This window comes from Epinephelus moara, chromosome 13, assembly GCF_006386435.1.
Source record: "Epinephelus moara isolate mb chromosome 13, YSFRI_EMoa_1.0, whole genome shotgun sequence".
Classification (NCBI taxonomy): Eukaryota; Metazoa; Chordata; class Actinopteri; order Perciformes; family Serranidae; genus Epinephelus; species Epinephelus moara.
Window position 1 is genome coordinate 16,996,994 of NC_065518.1, and position 15,471 is coordinate 17,012,464.

General features: G+C 38.6%; 1 protein-coding gene across 1 annotated transcript in view; it reads left to right on the plus strand.

Moving 5' to 3' along the window:
* LOC126400103 (rho-related GTP-binding protein RhoN-like) overlaps positions 1 to 15,471 on the plus strand; it is a 57,770-nt gene that overhangs the window by 32,979 nt on the left and 9,320 nt on the right. Inside the window, exon 3 of the mRNA XM_050060571.1 lies at positions 6,345 to 6,454. Within this exon, the coding sequence (XP_049916528.1) occupies positions 6,345 to 6,454 (110 nt within the window). The remainder of the gene's footprint in view (positions 1 to 6,344; positions 6,455 to 15,471) is intronic.

Consider the following 15,471-nt stretch of genomic DNA (forward strand, 5'->3'; position numbering starts at 1 on the left):
TCTCAGAATCCTTGTGAACAACCTATTTTCAAGATTTAATCCAATTACTCCTGAGCAGCTGGGCCCAGATCAGCACCAAGGACAGTTTTTGTGAATCAGTTTATTTTAAAAGATTCGTGATCCATCATGTTGTTGTCTAACTCTGTTGTGTGTCCTACATTTTTTAATGGAGAATAGATTTCCACCTTCATTATTTCTGCTTGAAAAAATGTAGAAGAGTAGAGGGAGGTTGTGTAAAATTACTTTTTAAAATTACATTAAAGCATAATAGAGTTTCATTATGTTTTTATTGAGCATTCTGCCATGCTCTTTATTTTTTCCTTCTTGCCTTGGGGGAAAAGTTTGGGAGAAACTTAATTTGTTTGTATCTGAGGTTTTATACTGAGCACACTGAAGAAAAAAAGTGATGGCAAAGTGACTCACAGTGTGTCCTCGGTGAAGGTATTTTCAGGCTTTTCTCTCTTGACAAAATAGAAATTGTTTGAGGGGTTATTTCACAATCATGAGTGAAAAATGTTTCTCACTCATGCAGGCCTTACACCAACAACCTTTCAAGTGACTTCGCTGTCACAGACGAATTTCCAGTGTTGGAATAAAGTCATGAGAGTTACCTTAGTTGGTACCTGCTCCCGTGATCTCGATCATTTAGTGTAAGTTGGTCATAAACTCAGTCTGAGCTGACTTAAATCAGTCGTCTTCTCTTGCTGTTGCGCAAAAATCAAATGCTTGATGTTATTTTAAGTTCCTAGTCTTGGTTCATACAAACACTGAAAAATATCTGCGCTTTCTCCAGCACCGAGAAGAAGCAGCGAACTGGGTAGACAGTAAACATGGAGGTGCAAGAACGTGCAAAAGTCTCAGTTCTCTTTTACCATTGAAAAGGAGGAGAAACTGGTGGAGCAGTGGTATGAACAAGAGTTGTGTTTAACTTGGCTTGTATCTTATCCACCAACCAGCAGTTATTTTAGTAATATATTTTAATTTTTGAAACAGTTCTAGTCTTATTCCAAGAGAAAGTTTTGTACACAAATACAGTTTATCTTTATAGATTATATTTATACTTGTGCACCTCAAAAACACTAGTCAGCAGCAGGGTTTCTGTTAGGTGCTGTAAAGTTTACTTGATTCAAAACACACATTAAACATGGCTTAATAGAGACAGTTTCAAACACAAGTACACAAATCAGCTTCACTATAACTCGCAGCATTCACGGACAAACACTTGTCTTTATCTGGACACATTTTCCCCACTAATACAACATGCTAATGTTATTAGCACAAGCCTATGGCATTTTACATTGTATAAATTAGCCTAGCAGCTAGTGGACTTTTCCTCTTCTCATATAAAACCAGGGACAACAGCAACATTTAACAAAGGTAACGGCACAAAATTTTGCTTCATTACAACTCACCCGCAAACAACTGTCTTATACTAAGCACGTTTTCCAAACAAATATAGCATGCTAACATTATTAGCGCAAGCCTATGGCATTTTACATTGTATAAATTAGCCTAGTTTAAAAATGGTAATGATACATTGGTCAATATATCAATGTATCATTACCATTTTTAAACTAGGCTAATTTATACAATGTAAAATGCCATAGGCTTGCGCTAATAATGTTAGCATGCTATATTTGTTTGGATAACGTGTTGACCAATGTATCATTACCATTGTATAAATTAGCCTAGTTTAACAATGGTAATGATACATTGGTCAAAACTTTTTCTACATAAACACATAACATAACCGAACATTTTTAATAAGAATCCCTTTGTTTTTCCAAGAATAGAAAGAAGAATTGTGCTGGCTGGGATACTTTTAAGTTGAAAAATAAAGGCACTCGTGAGGAAAAACAAAATGTTGTTGAATGTTGCACTGGGTCAAGAAATGTGGTGTGGGTGATGTGGTGATGCTGAAGCAAAAAACTCAGGTGCTTTTCGGGATAGGGAAAGTAATTGAAAAAGAATTAAAAAAACCAACGACCGTCCACCTTACCTTTAATGGAAGTCAGTGGTATTGGCTGGCAGTCTAAAAAGCATCAGAGGCAATCTGACTGCAAGTTAAAATCCTTAATTCATATATGCACATTTCATCTCAAAGACTCTTAATCAGGAAATAAAGTAGTTATCTTTGACATTTCCATGATATTCACCCAATCAGAGACATTCTGGTGCTCAGCCATAACTGCCACTCAGTCATGTGATAAATTCAAAGGAAGTTAAAATGATGTAATGTGGAAACTGTAAACAACTAATAAATCTTATGTTGTTTATCTCTGTATGTGTTATAACTGTAGGTGTGTGGACAAATGCATCATATTTTGCAATAGTCGGCACGAGTTCTAATGATAGCAGCTGACCAAAAGACATTACTCTGCATAGCTGTAGCCTATATAAGTCTGGTGTACCTGCAGAAATGCTGACGAAGCAGCTCCGCAAATGACTTCTTTTACAGCGCCCCGTCCTATTGCCCAGATTAGGCCAGCAGTATTTCATAAAAATATTTTGTTTGGCTTCAGGTGGACTCAGACTTAGATCTGTTGTTGTTTTACACAAAGGCAGAAACACGGACTTAAAGGATTTACAGCGGGGGCATTGGCACAAACACTGTCACTAACTTCAAAAAAGAAATGGCTGCTGTTTCTGAACTTTTTACGGAGACAAAGACTGAAACTTTCTAACATTATGGATGATCACAGCTGCCGTCTGATGCAGAGGTGGAGCTGACTGTGTGAAGCTGAGCTACAGCTGTCTGTACGCTGCTGCCAGTGGGCGTATATGGAAGCTGCGGAGACCTACGGGTGGTTTATGGGAACTGTCGGATGCACCTCCGCTCACCCCTGCGCCCTTCGCCTTTTATTAAATTAATCGTCCTCATTTCCTGTGTTAAACTCGATCTACACCCAGAAATGTTAAAGCACAAAAGGCTCAGAGAGAATGTGCATGTGTGAATACAGAATGTGTGAAACCCAGGAGCAGGAATTAGTCGTACAGAGAGTGAGGGGGGAAAATGGTCGTGGCCTTTAATTTGACATTTTTGACCAAAGCAACACACATGCACAAACACGTGGTTTGCTTTGGGGCCAGATTATGACAGCCAGACACAAATTGTGGTAAATATAGCTGCTGGCTTGGGCACACACACTGTACCTGTGCATTGCCCTCCAGGTGTGTTGGTGTTGTGTAATCAAAGTGCAAAACGATTGGGAGCTTAAAGAATAATCCTGGCCATATTATCTGTCAGGATAACATTTATCCCCCGATTTAAAATTATTGTTAACACATCCTCTTTTTTATTTTATTTTCTTGTGAATCGCTCATGAGAAAGTGAAAACACACAGTATGTTTGCACTGTATATATGTGCTTTATTTTGCAATAAAAGGTATTGTGCCAGATTTATATGGTGCTTTCAGCTTTATTTCAAATAATTTAAAACAGATAATCAAGTTGAATTGGGGATGGGTTTACAACTTGGACTGTTTTGTAAAGTTGTAATAGTCACAACTGATTAAAGGTGATCAAAAATACATTACTAATAATTGACATTTAAACGTAAACTTGTCAACTAGTCTAAAAGTAAGTACACTCAGAAAACAGTCAAAATTGATCAATTCTTTTAACACTGTACAAAAAATGCTTATATTTTAAGATACTTTTGAAATCATTACTCACATTTTTCTTTTTATATATTAAAAAAAAACACACAAATGAAACAAGACTGTATGAAAAATAGATCTATCAAAATTGTCTTATGTACTAGACGCATCGTTCAATGGTAGAGGTAGTAGAAAAGTGCACCCTGATTGTGACAAAACCATCACTCATGTAATGGTGTGCGGATGCTCGACTTAATAAGAGGGTGAAACAATGTAGAGGGGAACAAGCTACGTAAGATAGCATGGGGTAGACCAGAAACAAAAGTTAGAGGTAAAGTAGTAAATATATAAGTAGCAGAGTGAGTGAATGAGTAAATCAAATGAAGTTTAATCTGCAAATTGCTCAGACTGTGCACTGACAATACACAGACAGTGACCTGACTCAGTAGCCATGTTTCCATCGGCCTGTTTAGATGCACATCTAGAAGTATCACATCAGAAAATTATGATGGAAACGCCAAAATTCGAATTAAAATCCCCTGATTCGCAAAAACTAAAATACGCTCGCTTTAGCCAGGTTTTGGTTGATTCGAAAAAATGTTGATTCGCAAAAGGGAGGATGGAAACAGTTATGTTCGAATTAAGTCTGACGTAGCGCACCTCTCTCCATGGTGATATCCACACTCCGGGTCGGGAAGGCGGTAATGCATTTATAAGCTGGTTGCCAACTGCCAGAAAACATAGAAGAAGAAGAATGCGAGAATTGTTTTGATTCCGGTTCTGCGGAAAACTCGCAGTTCGTAGTTTTCACCAAAGTCCATACATTTAATGGACACACACAGGATTCGTATTTCTTTTAATGCGCATTTCCCAATGATTCGAATCACTTTTGGATGGAAACATAGCTATTGATGATGAACACTAAATCACTCACATTTTTCAGTGACAAAATCGTATTTTAATGCTGCTGAAATGAGCAGCACTTTGCAACGTGCGTTATGAACATTGCAAATTATCCTACAGTACATGAAAACAGCTCACTAAATAAAAGTTAACATTATGTATATTCTTCAGGAAAATACATCTTACAGAAACATTTATTGGGAACAAATTGCATAAAATAATAATAATTTTGATAGGAAGATCAACCGACTAGTACTTGTGCCGAATAACGAGGGTAGCAACGTTTAATCGACTAGTCCAGTGGTTCTTAAATGGTTTGCCAGGTGTGCCGTGGGATTTTGTGATAACCACACATTATTAATACAATATTCAACCTCGGCCTATACAAAAAGTTATGAATTCATTTTTAATTGACTGTATAAGTATGTTGTGTGCACCCATTTCCTAATAAAGAGGCAAATTTTAGCTAAAAAATGTAATTTAATTTAATTAAAAAACCTTTATTGCTGTCCGAACGTGGGACTTATAAGAGTGTGAAACATCCAAAGCCCCGATTGGCAACTTAGCACCAAAAGAAAAGACAAAAATAATGTCAGTTGACAGTATCACAAATGCTAGCCATTTTATTTTTTCTTATTTTTATTGTCTTATGTCGTGATACGAGTGATAACACACGTTATAGAAGCTGCACAGATATAAATACAGGTGTGCTTTGAGATTTTGGCCTGCTCCGGGGTGTGCCTTGGGCATAAAAAGTTGGACTAGCTGACCAATAGCGCACATCCCTAGTTTTAGCCTGCAAAACCATAGTAACCTTGAGCTGTAGATATGTTTACCTCCAAACAACTCTGTCATAAATTAAATGGATACATTTGTCCACAGATACATACAATTAAAAATATAAGCAAAGTGTTTTATGTTTCATTGAAGCAAAAGCATCGAACACACACCTGCTACTCTTCCCGTTAGCTACAGTGCTAAGTTAGTACAAGCTAACGGTCAAGTGTTCACTTATGAGTTTGTCACATTTAACTTGTCACTGAGTGCAGGATGAGTCAATGAAAATATATTATTGTTTTCCAGAAAAAGAGGGGAACTTTTATAGGAATAAAATGAGCTATTTTTTAACATGTATTTGACATATACTTGGTGTTAACTGAACAATTAATCCAGGGACAGGTTAAAGAGAAATAAGAGTCTCCTTCAGTGTCTTTAAAATTTAAAGTTGAGCTACATTGAAAACAACTTCTATGTGTGAGTTGTGTTTTTCTGTTTGTGCTGATTGAGTGGCAGCAATTCACATTCAGTCGGGGACTATGGGAATTTTCTACCACACACATTTTTGTTAAGTTGCCAAAGCCCTGCGCACGGTGACAAAAGCACGTAGTGTTGGAGACAATGAGGCAAACGCAGAGGGAATGTTGTCCCCCTCTGGATAGGAATGTGTCCCCTTGCCCAGGTCACAATGCTCAATTCAGCCGGGCCCCCCAGCAAAAAAACATGCCATTCTGAAATACCAGGTGACGCTTTGTGTGAGCCATTCATTATATCACTGTCACTTGTCTGTCCGTGGGCTCATTCAAGACCGTCAGACGAACAGACCAGGGGTTGTGGACGAGGCCCCTCTGTTTCGTTCCAAAAGCAATGAATCACACCCACTCATTGTCATCTGCAGAGTGGTTTAGTTCATGGTGATTACATTTAATCATAGTTATTACCGCCAAAGGTGCCCTGAATGACTCGCTCTGTGATAAAAAAGTTAACTCTCTTGCAAAGTAACTAAATTACATATAATCCGCCTGGAAAAGTTGGTCATGTCTTTGTGTGTTTATTACCCACAGGTTCAGCCTACTATGACAATGTGCGGCCGTTAGCATATCCTGACTCAGACGCTGTTCTCATCTGCTTTGACATCAGCCGTCCGGAGACACTGGACAGCGTGTTGAAAAAGGTCAGCCTCTTTTTTTATTCATACATTTTTATTAAGTATAAAATTACAGGTCTAAAATAACATGTCTTTCCCAGTTTTGTTGCGAAATGAACTTCTTTAAGGGCCTCAAAGAGGGACCCCACCCACCCAACAACAAGAAAACAACAAAACATTATCTCTGTATAAAAATAACTAGTAATTGTAATGTATAAATGTACAAATAATAATATAATTTAACAATAATTTAGAATAAATATGTTAAAAGTAAAAAAATAATTAAAGAAAAACAAGAATATGTAATACAATTTTAAAAAATCAAAAAATCAAAAAAAATAAATAAACAAGCAGAGATTATTTGTGTGGCAAAGTTTGCAATGAGTTAAAGTGATCTATAAAAGAATTCCATTTATACATTTTTTTTTAGCAGAGCTGTCTTTCACTGAGAATCTTATCTTTTCTAACTTAAAGGTCAGTGTCACATTAACTAAAGTGTGAACGTGTCATGTTTCATTTTTTTTTTTTTTTAACATAGCTGATAAAGTTAAGGTACATTTTGTCTTTTCTCAGGACGGCAAGCATCAGAGCAGCCTTAAAGGACAAGTTCTGATATTCTAAAATCTTCAAGTTTATCTTAATATGATCTCTATAAACAGATTTTGTATATGCATGCAGAATCTGTAGGTGACGAAGCAAGTGTTCCGCTTTCTATTAACAGTCCGTTTATAGTCCAAATAGTGATGACTAATGACGTTTGAGTAGCAGGTAAAATAGTCCCTGAGTGTATTGTCCAAAATGTCCGAACCCATCGGATATCGTCTGATGATGAGTTAGCTTTATATTATGAAGAAGAAGAAAAATAAGAATATATACTGGATGGATAAATCCAGGAGGGATGAATGGATAAATGGAAGGATGTAACATAAATAATTTCCCCTCGGGGATCAATAAAGTATTTCTGATTCTGATGTCAGAGCGAGGGGGCTGCCTTGGACAGGTGCCCTGAGTAGTTGGGGGTTCAGTGCCTTGCTCAAGGGATCCTTGGCAGTGCCCAGGAGGTGAACTGGCTTTGCCAGCTACCAATTCACACTCCATATTGGGTCCGGATGGGGACCTAAGCTGGCAACCCTCCGGTTCCCAGGCCAAGTCCATATGGATAGAGCTACTGCTACCCCAATAACTATGCAGCTTTTTAAAATGTATCTGCATTCATATGTAAATATATGCTTGTAGAGATTAGCCGAAATAACCCTGCAAATGTAAGTTCAATATTCTTTTTCCTTTGAACTCGGTTTTTGATAGCTAACTCCTAACGGAAATATCTACTCTTAAGTTGTTAAATGCTCCCCATATTTACCAGTCAGTCACTAAGTATGTCTGTATGCTGTTTGGTGCTGACAGGAGCTCTGTTCTGAAAACAGCTGTCTGCCATGGCCCAAAAAAGGACGCTAGTTTAACAGATAGATAATGAATGAACACTCGCTGTGAAGCTCCATAAAGCGGAGGAGAGCAGATTTAGTTGGTAATTCTCCGTGCGTCCATTAGGAATGTTTCCCATTGTCATTTGATACATTGTTATAATAAAAATGCTGATCATAGCCACTTTAAGTTGAGCCAAAGCTAACATGTAAGTGGAGCAGTCTGAGTTTGCCAGATCATGTTGGTGTCCTCATCCTGGTAGTTATGTGTAGGTTTGTTGCTGGTGCATTGTCGCTGAAATGGCCCCCTACTGTAGCTCAGTAGAAAAATAGATGAGCCAAGGGCTTGAAACGTCACTCTGCATTAATATCCTTCTAAACTAGAGCTGCGTGGTGTGCAGACCTATTTGTTTTCTACTTTGCCAGACAGTCCAGTACCAACTCCATCGGATGTTGGGATGTGTGTGTCTTTTGTACTGTCCTCCACCGTAGCTCCACAACAGACCATGGAAACTAAAATAGGGATTTTTTACTAATAATGTTGATGTAGAATAACTACCACTCCACCCAGCTTGGTCTTGGCAAGGTGCTGGAAACATCAATAACTCCAGACTGGTAGAAAAAGATTTCTGCACACTTACATCCATGCAGTGTTTCACCGATAATTATGGGAAATGTCCACTTGATTTGGCTTCTGCTAAACTTACGAAGGCATTAGTACAATGTAGACGCAAGGAACGATTACAGAAACCAATAAACCTTTACACATGCCATGCGAGTATTCTTGGAACAATCCAAACCTATCCCTTAAGCCTTTTTCCTTATGACAAAAGAAAAATCTTTCCAAGCGATGAGTATTCATTCTACACAAAACATATTTTTTCTATGCAAGCTAGTGGTATTTTAGATATTGATAAATCTTAATTTTAAGTGCTAACGAACAACAGATGTGTTGGAGCGTTTGACCTTTCAGTCCGCGGACATTCCTGCAGTCAGCCTCATCATTCATCAATGACATCATCAATCCAAGATAAAAAACACTTATCTTTTATGTTGGACAAACGCTCACATCTACAGGGGGTTCACTTGAGAACTAACTTGACCTTTGACCTAAGTAGATGACCATAGTAATAGCAGTGAATAAACTGATCTCACAGTGCATGCCCAGGATGCCTAAGTGACGTGTTGATGGTTCGCTCTATTCAAACTTTAGAGACAAAACAAAGGAAGTTATTCAATCTAAGTGCTTAAGTATGGCAATGCGCCACCATTACTTGTTTCCATTTACTTTGGCATTGCAATCTTTAAATAACGCCCTTGCAGTACATAACACTTTTTCCTCTGCCATTTCTGACAGCCCTCCACTTAAACAATTCATGTGCCCTCCAATTTTGCTCTCAGAGGGACTATTTTTCCTCAGTATTGCGAAGCTACAAAACACCCCTTGACTTCTTATCACTTCCCTTTTTTCCTATTTATACCCTTTGTTCTCCTCCTCAGTCCAATCTCTGTTCAAATACTCATTCAAGTCTCTCATGTTAGGAGATTTCTCCATCACCACGAAATCTAAGATGTTATCCCCGTCTCTACTCGGCTATCACCTCTTTAACACTTCAGCCCTTGCTTTGCAGCTGGCAACATTTCTCACCTTTTGTTCATAACTTTGGGACCAGCAGCCTGCCAGCACCGCTTTCTGTCTCGTCTCTGTCTTACTATCCTCGCTGCCTGCTTGGATTGAAGTATCGGGCTATTTGCAAAGGAAATGTTGGAGATAATGAAAGCTGTGATGAGACCATCTCTACACCCAACACTCAAGGCTGCAACATAAAGCATTCTCAAAGTGTACATCTGAAGGTCAGACACTACAAATACTACACAATAGCACAATAGAAGAGGAAGAGGAGGACAGACACATACACACTGGCTGATGATGTAAGGGTCTATAATTGCAATCATACGTTCATCCACTGATTCATTGTAGCTGAATGAATCACCCCGAGGTCAGTCGGTATAAATAGAGTATATTATTGGTGTATCGGCAAGAGTCTGTCGAGACAACACAGATCACAATAAAGGGGTTACAATTTAATATATTGGAACATACTGCAATGTTTTTAAAGTTATTTCTAGGAAAACTATCATAGTTTTTTGAACAAACCATCATGTGCATAAAATCTGAGTAGAAAGTTCATTTTTTTAAAGCTTTGAGTCGTCCATGTTTGTTGTTTCCATGCCACAGTTCAGAGACAAAGGGCCCTATTTAAAAGATCTGCAGTGCATGATCTAAAGTGCATTTAGGGTGTGTCCGACTCCACTTTTGCAAGTTAAATGGCACATAATCCTGGCACAAAGAAAGGCAGCAGGGACAAAGGGGTTGTATTTAGTCCCTCACTTAATCATAGGTGTATTTTAGGCGTAACATGAATGAAACAAATCAGAGTGTCGTCTCCCATTTCCTTTAAAAGCCAGGTGTGCCTGCACCTGGCAGACTGCTATTTGCATGGCAGTTTAGGCAAATTGGAGAAGTGAGCGGTTTTCTGCTGAGAGTGATGCAGTTAGAGAAGTAATGTCACTGCAGCAAATATTGTGGGACATTTAAGCAGCAAACTTAAAACTGTAGTTGTAAACTTGAGGAACCAAGAACGTTGCTTTTAAATTTTGAATTTATCAATGAAGTGACGCTGCTCCACTCCACATACATTCATGTGCTTAAATCTCTTAGGAATCGGACAGCAGCTCTGAAGCTCTGCTCTGTTCACATTTTAGTCAATGTATTTAGTATTTTCCTAATTAAAGATGTATTATTTAACCCATCTGCAACCCATCCACGTGTCCCTGTGTGTGTAACAAGCTGAGTGCATGCACTTTGTGGACCCGCCTACGTAAGCGCATCTTATTATCTGAATAATGCATCCTTTAAATGGCAGGAAAATACTGCGCTACTCTGACTTTAAACCAGGTTTTTATTTGTAAGTGGCACAATCAATTTCTGCTGCCTCAAAATAGCAATATACCAACAATGCACCTGACCACACCTCACTTTAAGACCTACACGCCAATCAGCGTGCACGTACTTTTGCTACTAAAATGACAGTTGCCCCAGTCCGAAACTCCTTTAGTGCAACTCAACCCACCTGCGAAATCACTGACTTAGTGTGAGCGCCATTTATCAGTGATGAGGTTCTTTCATTGTTAGATGGTATGACTTGCTACAATACAGAGAGAAATTTGTGTCAGTGTAATGTTGTTAAATAGGTTGTTAAATATGTGAGGTTACTTTTTTCTTGTATATTTGACCTCTGCAAATTTTCGTATTGGTCCTGTGCAGCTACCGTACATTTGACAAAGAACAGGAAGTGAAGCCTTTGTTGTGAAATGTTCGGTTTGAGAAACGAGTGTGGCGTAGCAACGCGGTTGTTTTACCGTTAGGTCGTTGGCATTGCTGCTGAGCCGACTTAATGCGTAAAGCAGTCTCCTGTCGTCATTAAGATGTGGTTATTTATAGAAGTAAGTTAAGACGAAGACGAAAAACATGCAGACTAAAAAAAGCCACAACCAAAACACTCTTGAATTTTGACTAAATTTCACCAGATTAAACAAAAGTTTTAAAAATCTATATGTATTAAATTAACGTTTAAATTTAATTTGCTGCAGTGTTTTTCTCCTCGTTCCTCAGTGCCCAGCTATGTTATTGACTATTGACTCTGTGTGTGTGTGTGTGTGTGTGTGTGTGTGTGTGTGTGTGTGTGTGTGTGCATGTGTGTGTTTGTGTTTATATGTGGGGTTGGAAGGGGCAGGTTTTCAATATGTATGTAGTATTTTTGTTTGTTTTTATTCTGTGAAGCACTTTGTGCTGCATTTTTAATGTATGAAAAGTGCTATACAAATAAAGTTTGATTTGATTTGATTTGATTCAAAGCCTCCTCCACACTGCATGTATGATATGTAACTGTGGGGAATGATACTAAAACCCAGTCACATTTTAAGATACTTAGTCTAAACGAGACCAAAAGTCTAGCCATGCTAGCGACTCTGTGAGGCTGTACATAGGCTCAGTGTTGCTTTGAGCTAAATGCTAACATCAGCATTCTCCCAGTGACAATGCTAGCATCCTGATGTTTAGCAGGTTTACTGTTTACACTATCCATCCTGTTAATTATCTCAATTTAGCAGGTTAGTGTGCTCACATTGTCTAGTCATATTGGATAAAGGCAAATGGATGCTAGATAAAAAAAAAACGTTACTACAATTCATCCTGAGTGGAACATGCCTGTCTGTGTCAATTGTCTTGCCAGTGTGATTCAGGAGAGATTTCAGTTAAAGCCACAAATGTCAGCGTATGGTGATCATGGATATCTGTATAATATTTAATGTGAATCCATCCAGCAGCTGTTCAGTCTGAACCAAAGTGATGGACAGACAGAGCCACTCTGCTACCCTGGCTTAACCGTCAGAATCAGCCTTAAAAATCCAACATGTGTAATAAGTGTGTAATAATATAATGTAAACTTCTAATGTGTCATTAAAACCTGACCTCAGTGTCCTCAGTGACGGCCACAACCCATCCTGGTGGTTTTGATGTGTGTATTCTGAAAGTGCAGTTACTTGGATTGATTTTTAAACTGAATTGTTAGCTGGAGTTATCGAAAATAACCAGCCTCCATTTTCCTCCTTTGATAACCCAGACTCTCAGCTCCGACTGCTCACATTCTGCTATTTATCTGGGACAAAACTCTTACCAATTCTCAACATTAACACAAACAATAAGCTGCTCTTCCCATGGGTCCTTTGTGACTCATCTAAATTGGTGCTATTCACCAGTTGCACACTGTTTGGCGGAGCATCCTATTGAAAGGCAACAGCTCACTCTGCACAACTGCACAACACGCCGGAGCCTGTAACAGTGGCGACACAGGCATCCGGGAGAAAAGATCTCTTTGTAAGGGAGAACAAATGGAGCAGCAATGCTCAAAGTGGTTGTCTGTGCCATGGTGTGAGGAGATAATGACAAGAGTCTCAGAGAGAAAGGGAACGATAGAGAGAAACAGTTTAGTAGTTTGAGTCATGTCTGTGGTCTGTCTCTGTCTTCTCCTCGCATTTATGACCACGAGCATCATGCTGTTGTGAGCTCATGTTGTAGCGAACAGAACACCATACTGTTGTATTGTTTCAGGATTTGTTCATCATACTGCTTTATGTTTGAAGATTGTTATATGGAATGACCATTTTAGGATGTAATTTCCTGCAAGTTCAGAGTTCATGGTCTTTTATATGTATATATTTTTGCTGCAGGTTATGGTTGTGAGGATGAAAGTTCAGGAAGTCCAGCTTATCAGACACAAAGACACACTGATTTTCAGTCATTTGAGTCCCAGCTTTAAAACACTGATCGTTATCGATGCTGCACAGATATCCAAAAACTGGCACGGCCCTTTGAGGTTTACACAATTTATTAAAAATGTACGAAATTTTCTTGTAACAGCAGCACGCCACTAACAAAGATTACCATTTTCTTTTTAATCTAAATTAAAGAAAGGTTGAATAAAAAGATTTTGAAGCACCGAAGGTCAGCAAAATAAGATGTTCAGGGGGTGCTGAGTCACTCTTTAAAGGGGACCTATTATGTTCATTTTCAGGTTCATACTTTCTATTTTGGGTTTCTGCTAGAGCAGGTTTTGATGTTCAAAAACAGATTATTTACCTCATACTGTCTGCGCTGGAACACCTGAATTCACCCTTAGCGCCTGTCTCTTTAAGCCCCCTTCCCAGAAAGAGCCTATTCTCTCTGACTGGTCAGCGTTTCAGGTTCTTCCGTTCCTCTGTACCGCTCTGCACCATCATTGCAGCCGGGAAATGAGTATAAAAGAATATAGCAGCACTTTCTACGGTGAAAAATCAATAGTAAAAGCTTCTAAACCAGAGGTGTTAAACTCATTTTAGTTGATAAGCCACATACAGTCCGATTTGATCGCAGCTCGGCCGGACCAGTAAAACCATTGCATAATATCCTGTAAATAAAACACACGTCCAAATGTTTCCTTTTTTTAGTTTAAAGAACAAAACAGATGACAGCCTGTGATGTCTTCAAAAGAATAAGTGCAGTTTTAACAGCATTCAGTCAGTCATTACAGGAGCATTTTCCTATACATTTCTGCTCCTTCCACACCAATCTAAAGTGGAAGCTATTGAGGAAGCAGGTTAAGTGTTTCCCTGCCTTACAAGCCATTTACAAATCATACGTTTTCACAGTGTCTTAGCAACAGGGTGCCACCAACATTGTTTTAATATAGAAGTCTGATACAAATTCTTTTGTATCGAAGCTGCTGTTTGACAATATTTTCCATAATGTACAATATCTTTAATATATGACCAGAATAGGTATGCATTGTAATTTCAGTGAGCTGTATTCTGGTCAGGATGGAAAAACCTCTGAGGCAGCATGTTACATGAAGAAAGCTACTCACTGTTTAACTTGCTCCTGGAACCTGACACTTCTTAGCCTTCGGAAGTGCATCACTATTAGGTGTGCAGCATCATCCAGTGTGTCTCATTGGACCCTTTAACGGGCCGTATGTTTGACACCCCTGCTCTAAACCACCAATTAAGTCTTCACAACTGGACATGCTTAAATAGGATTATGATCTGAAATCAGGGAGAAAAAAAATAACAATATGGGCAACCAGGATTACATTCCCTGATGTTAGCATGTAGCTACATGTAGCAGTGTATGTAATGTAAACGTAAACACTTGCAGTAGCATGCATGGAGCAGTTGACCATATAAACCAGTCTGTCACAAGCCAGCTTGTCTCGAAACTAGCAAAAAACCAACACATTCTCACTTCCAACTTGTCAAGAAGCCCTAAACATCAAACTATGATGCTGTAGGTACCCCGACAACATTGGTTATGGATGTTCAAGGACAGCGTGTCAACTTACGCTCGATACACGTACTGTGTCTTTTCAAGATATACGTCTGTTTTCACAGGAAATGATGGTTTCAGCTCTCTTAATTTATCGACTCACCTTTCAATATAAATTTTCAATGTAGGTTAATGACTTACTTTACTCCCCTAGGTTCAGGCAAGCACATGGTTTGGTGTAGAAAAACATATCATGGTTTAAATAACTGCATTTTCCATATGTTATGTTGTTAGGTGAGGCAAAAAGGCAAGGGAAATATATTTATATAGCATATTTCATACCCAAAAGCAACCCAAAGTGCTTAACAGATTAGTCAAGTCAAAGTTCATTGTAGTCCAATCACAAAGCATGACTCAAGGGGGTGTACAAATAGTATTTTCATTTTGATCTATAAAGTCAAACATCATAAATCACAATTAGCCTTAGAGGGTTTTACAGCATACAGCATCCCTCTGTCCTTGGACCTCTCTCAGCGGATAAGGAAAAACTCCCACCAAAAAAGCCTTTAAAGGGAAATTTCGGTTTATTTCAACCTGTCTCCTATCATCCTAAATTTGTTTCAAGTGACTAGTGACATAAAAATAATAGTTAGCATGTTAGCCGTTAGCCTAGATACAGCCGGGGCACATAGTAGCGTCAGACCTGTTAAAACATAAGTGAACGGGCATCCCTTAAAGTGCAAAGTTAGTCCATAAACAAG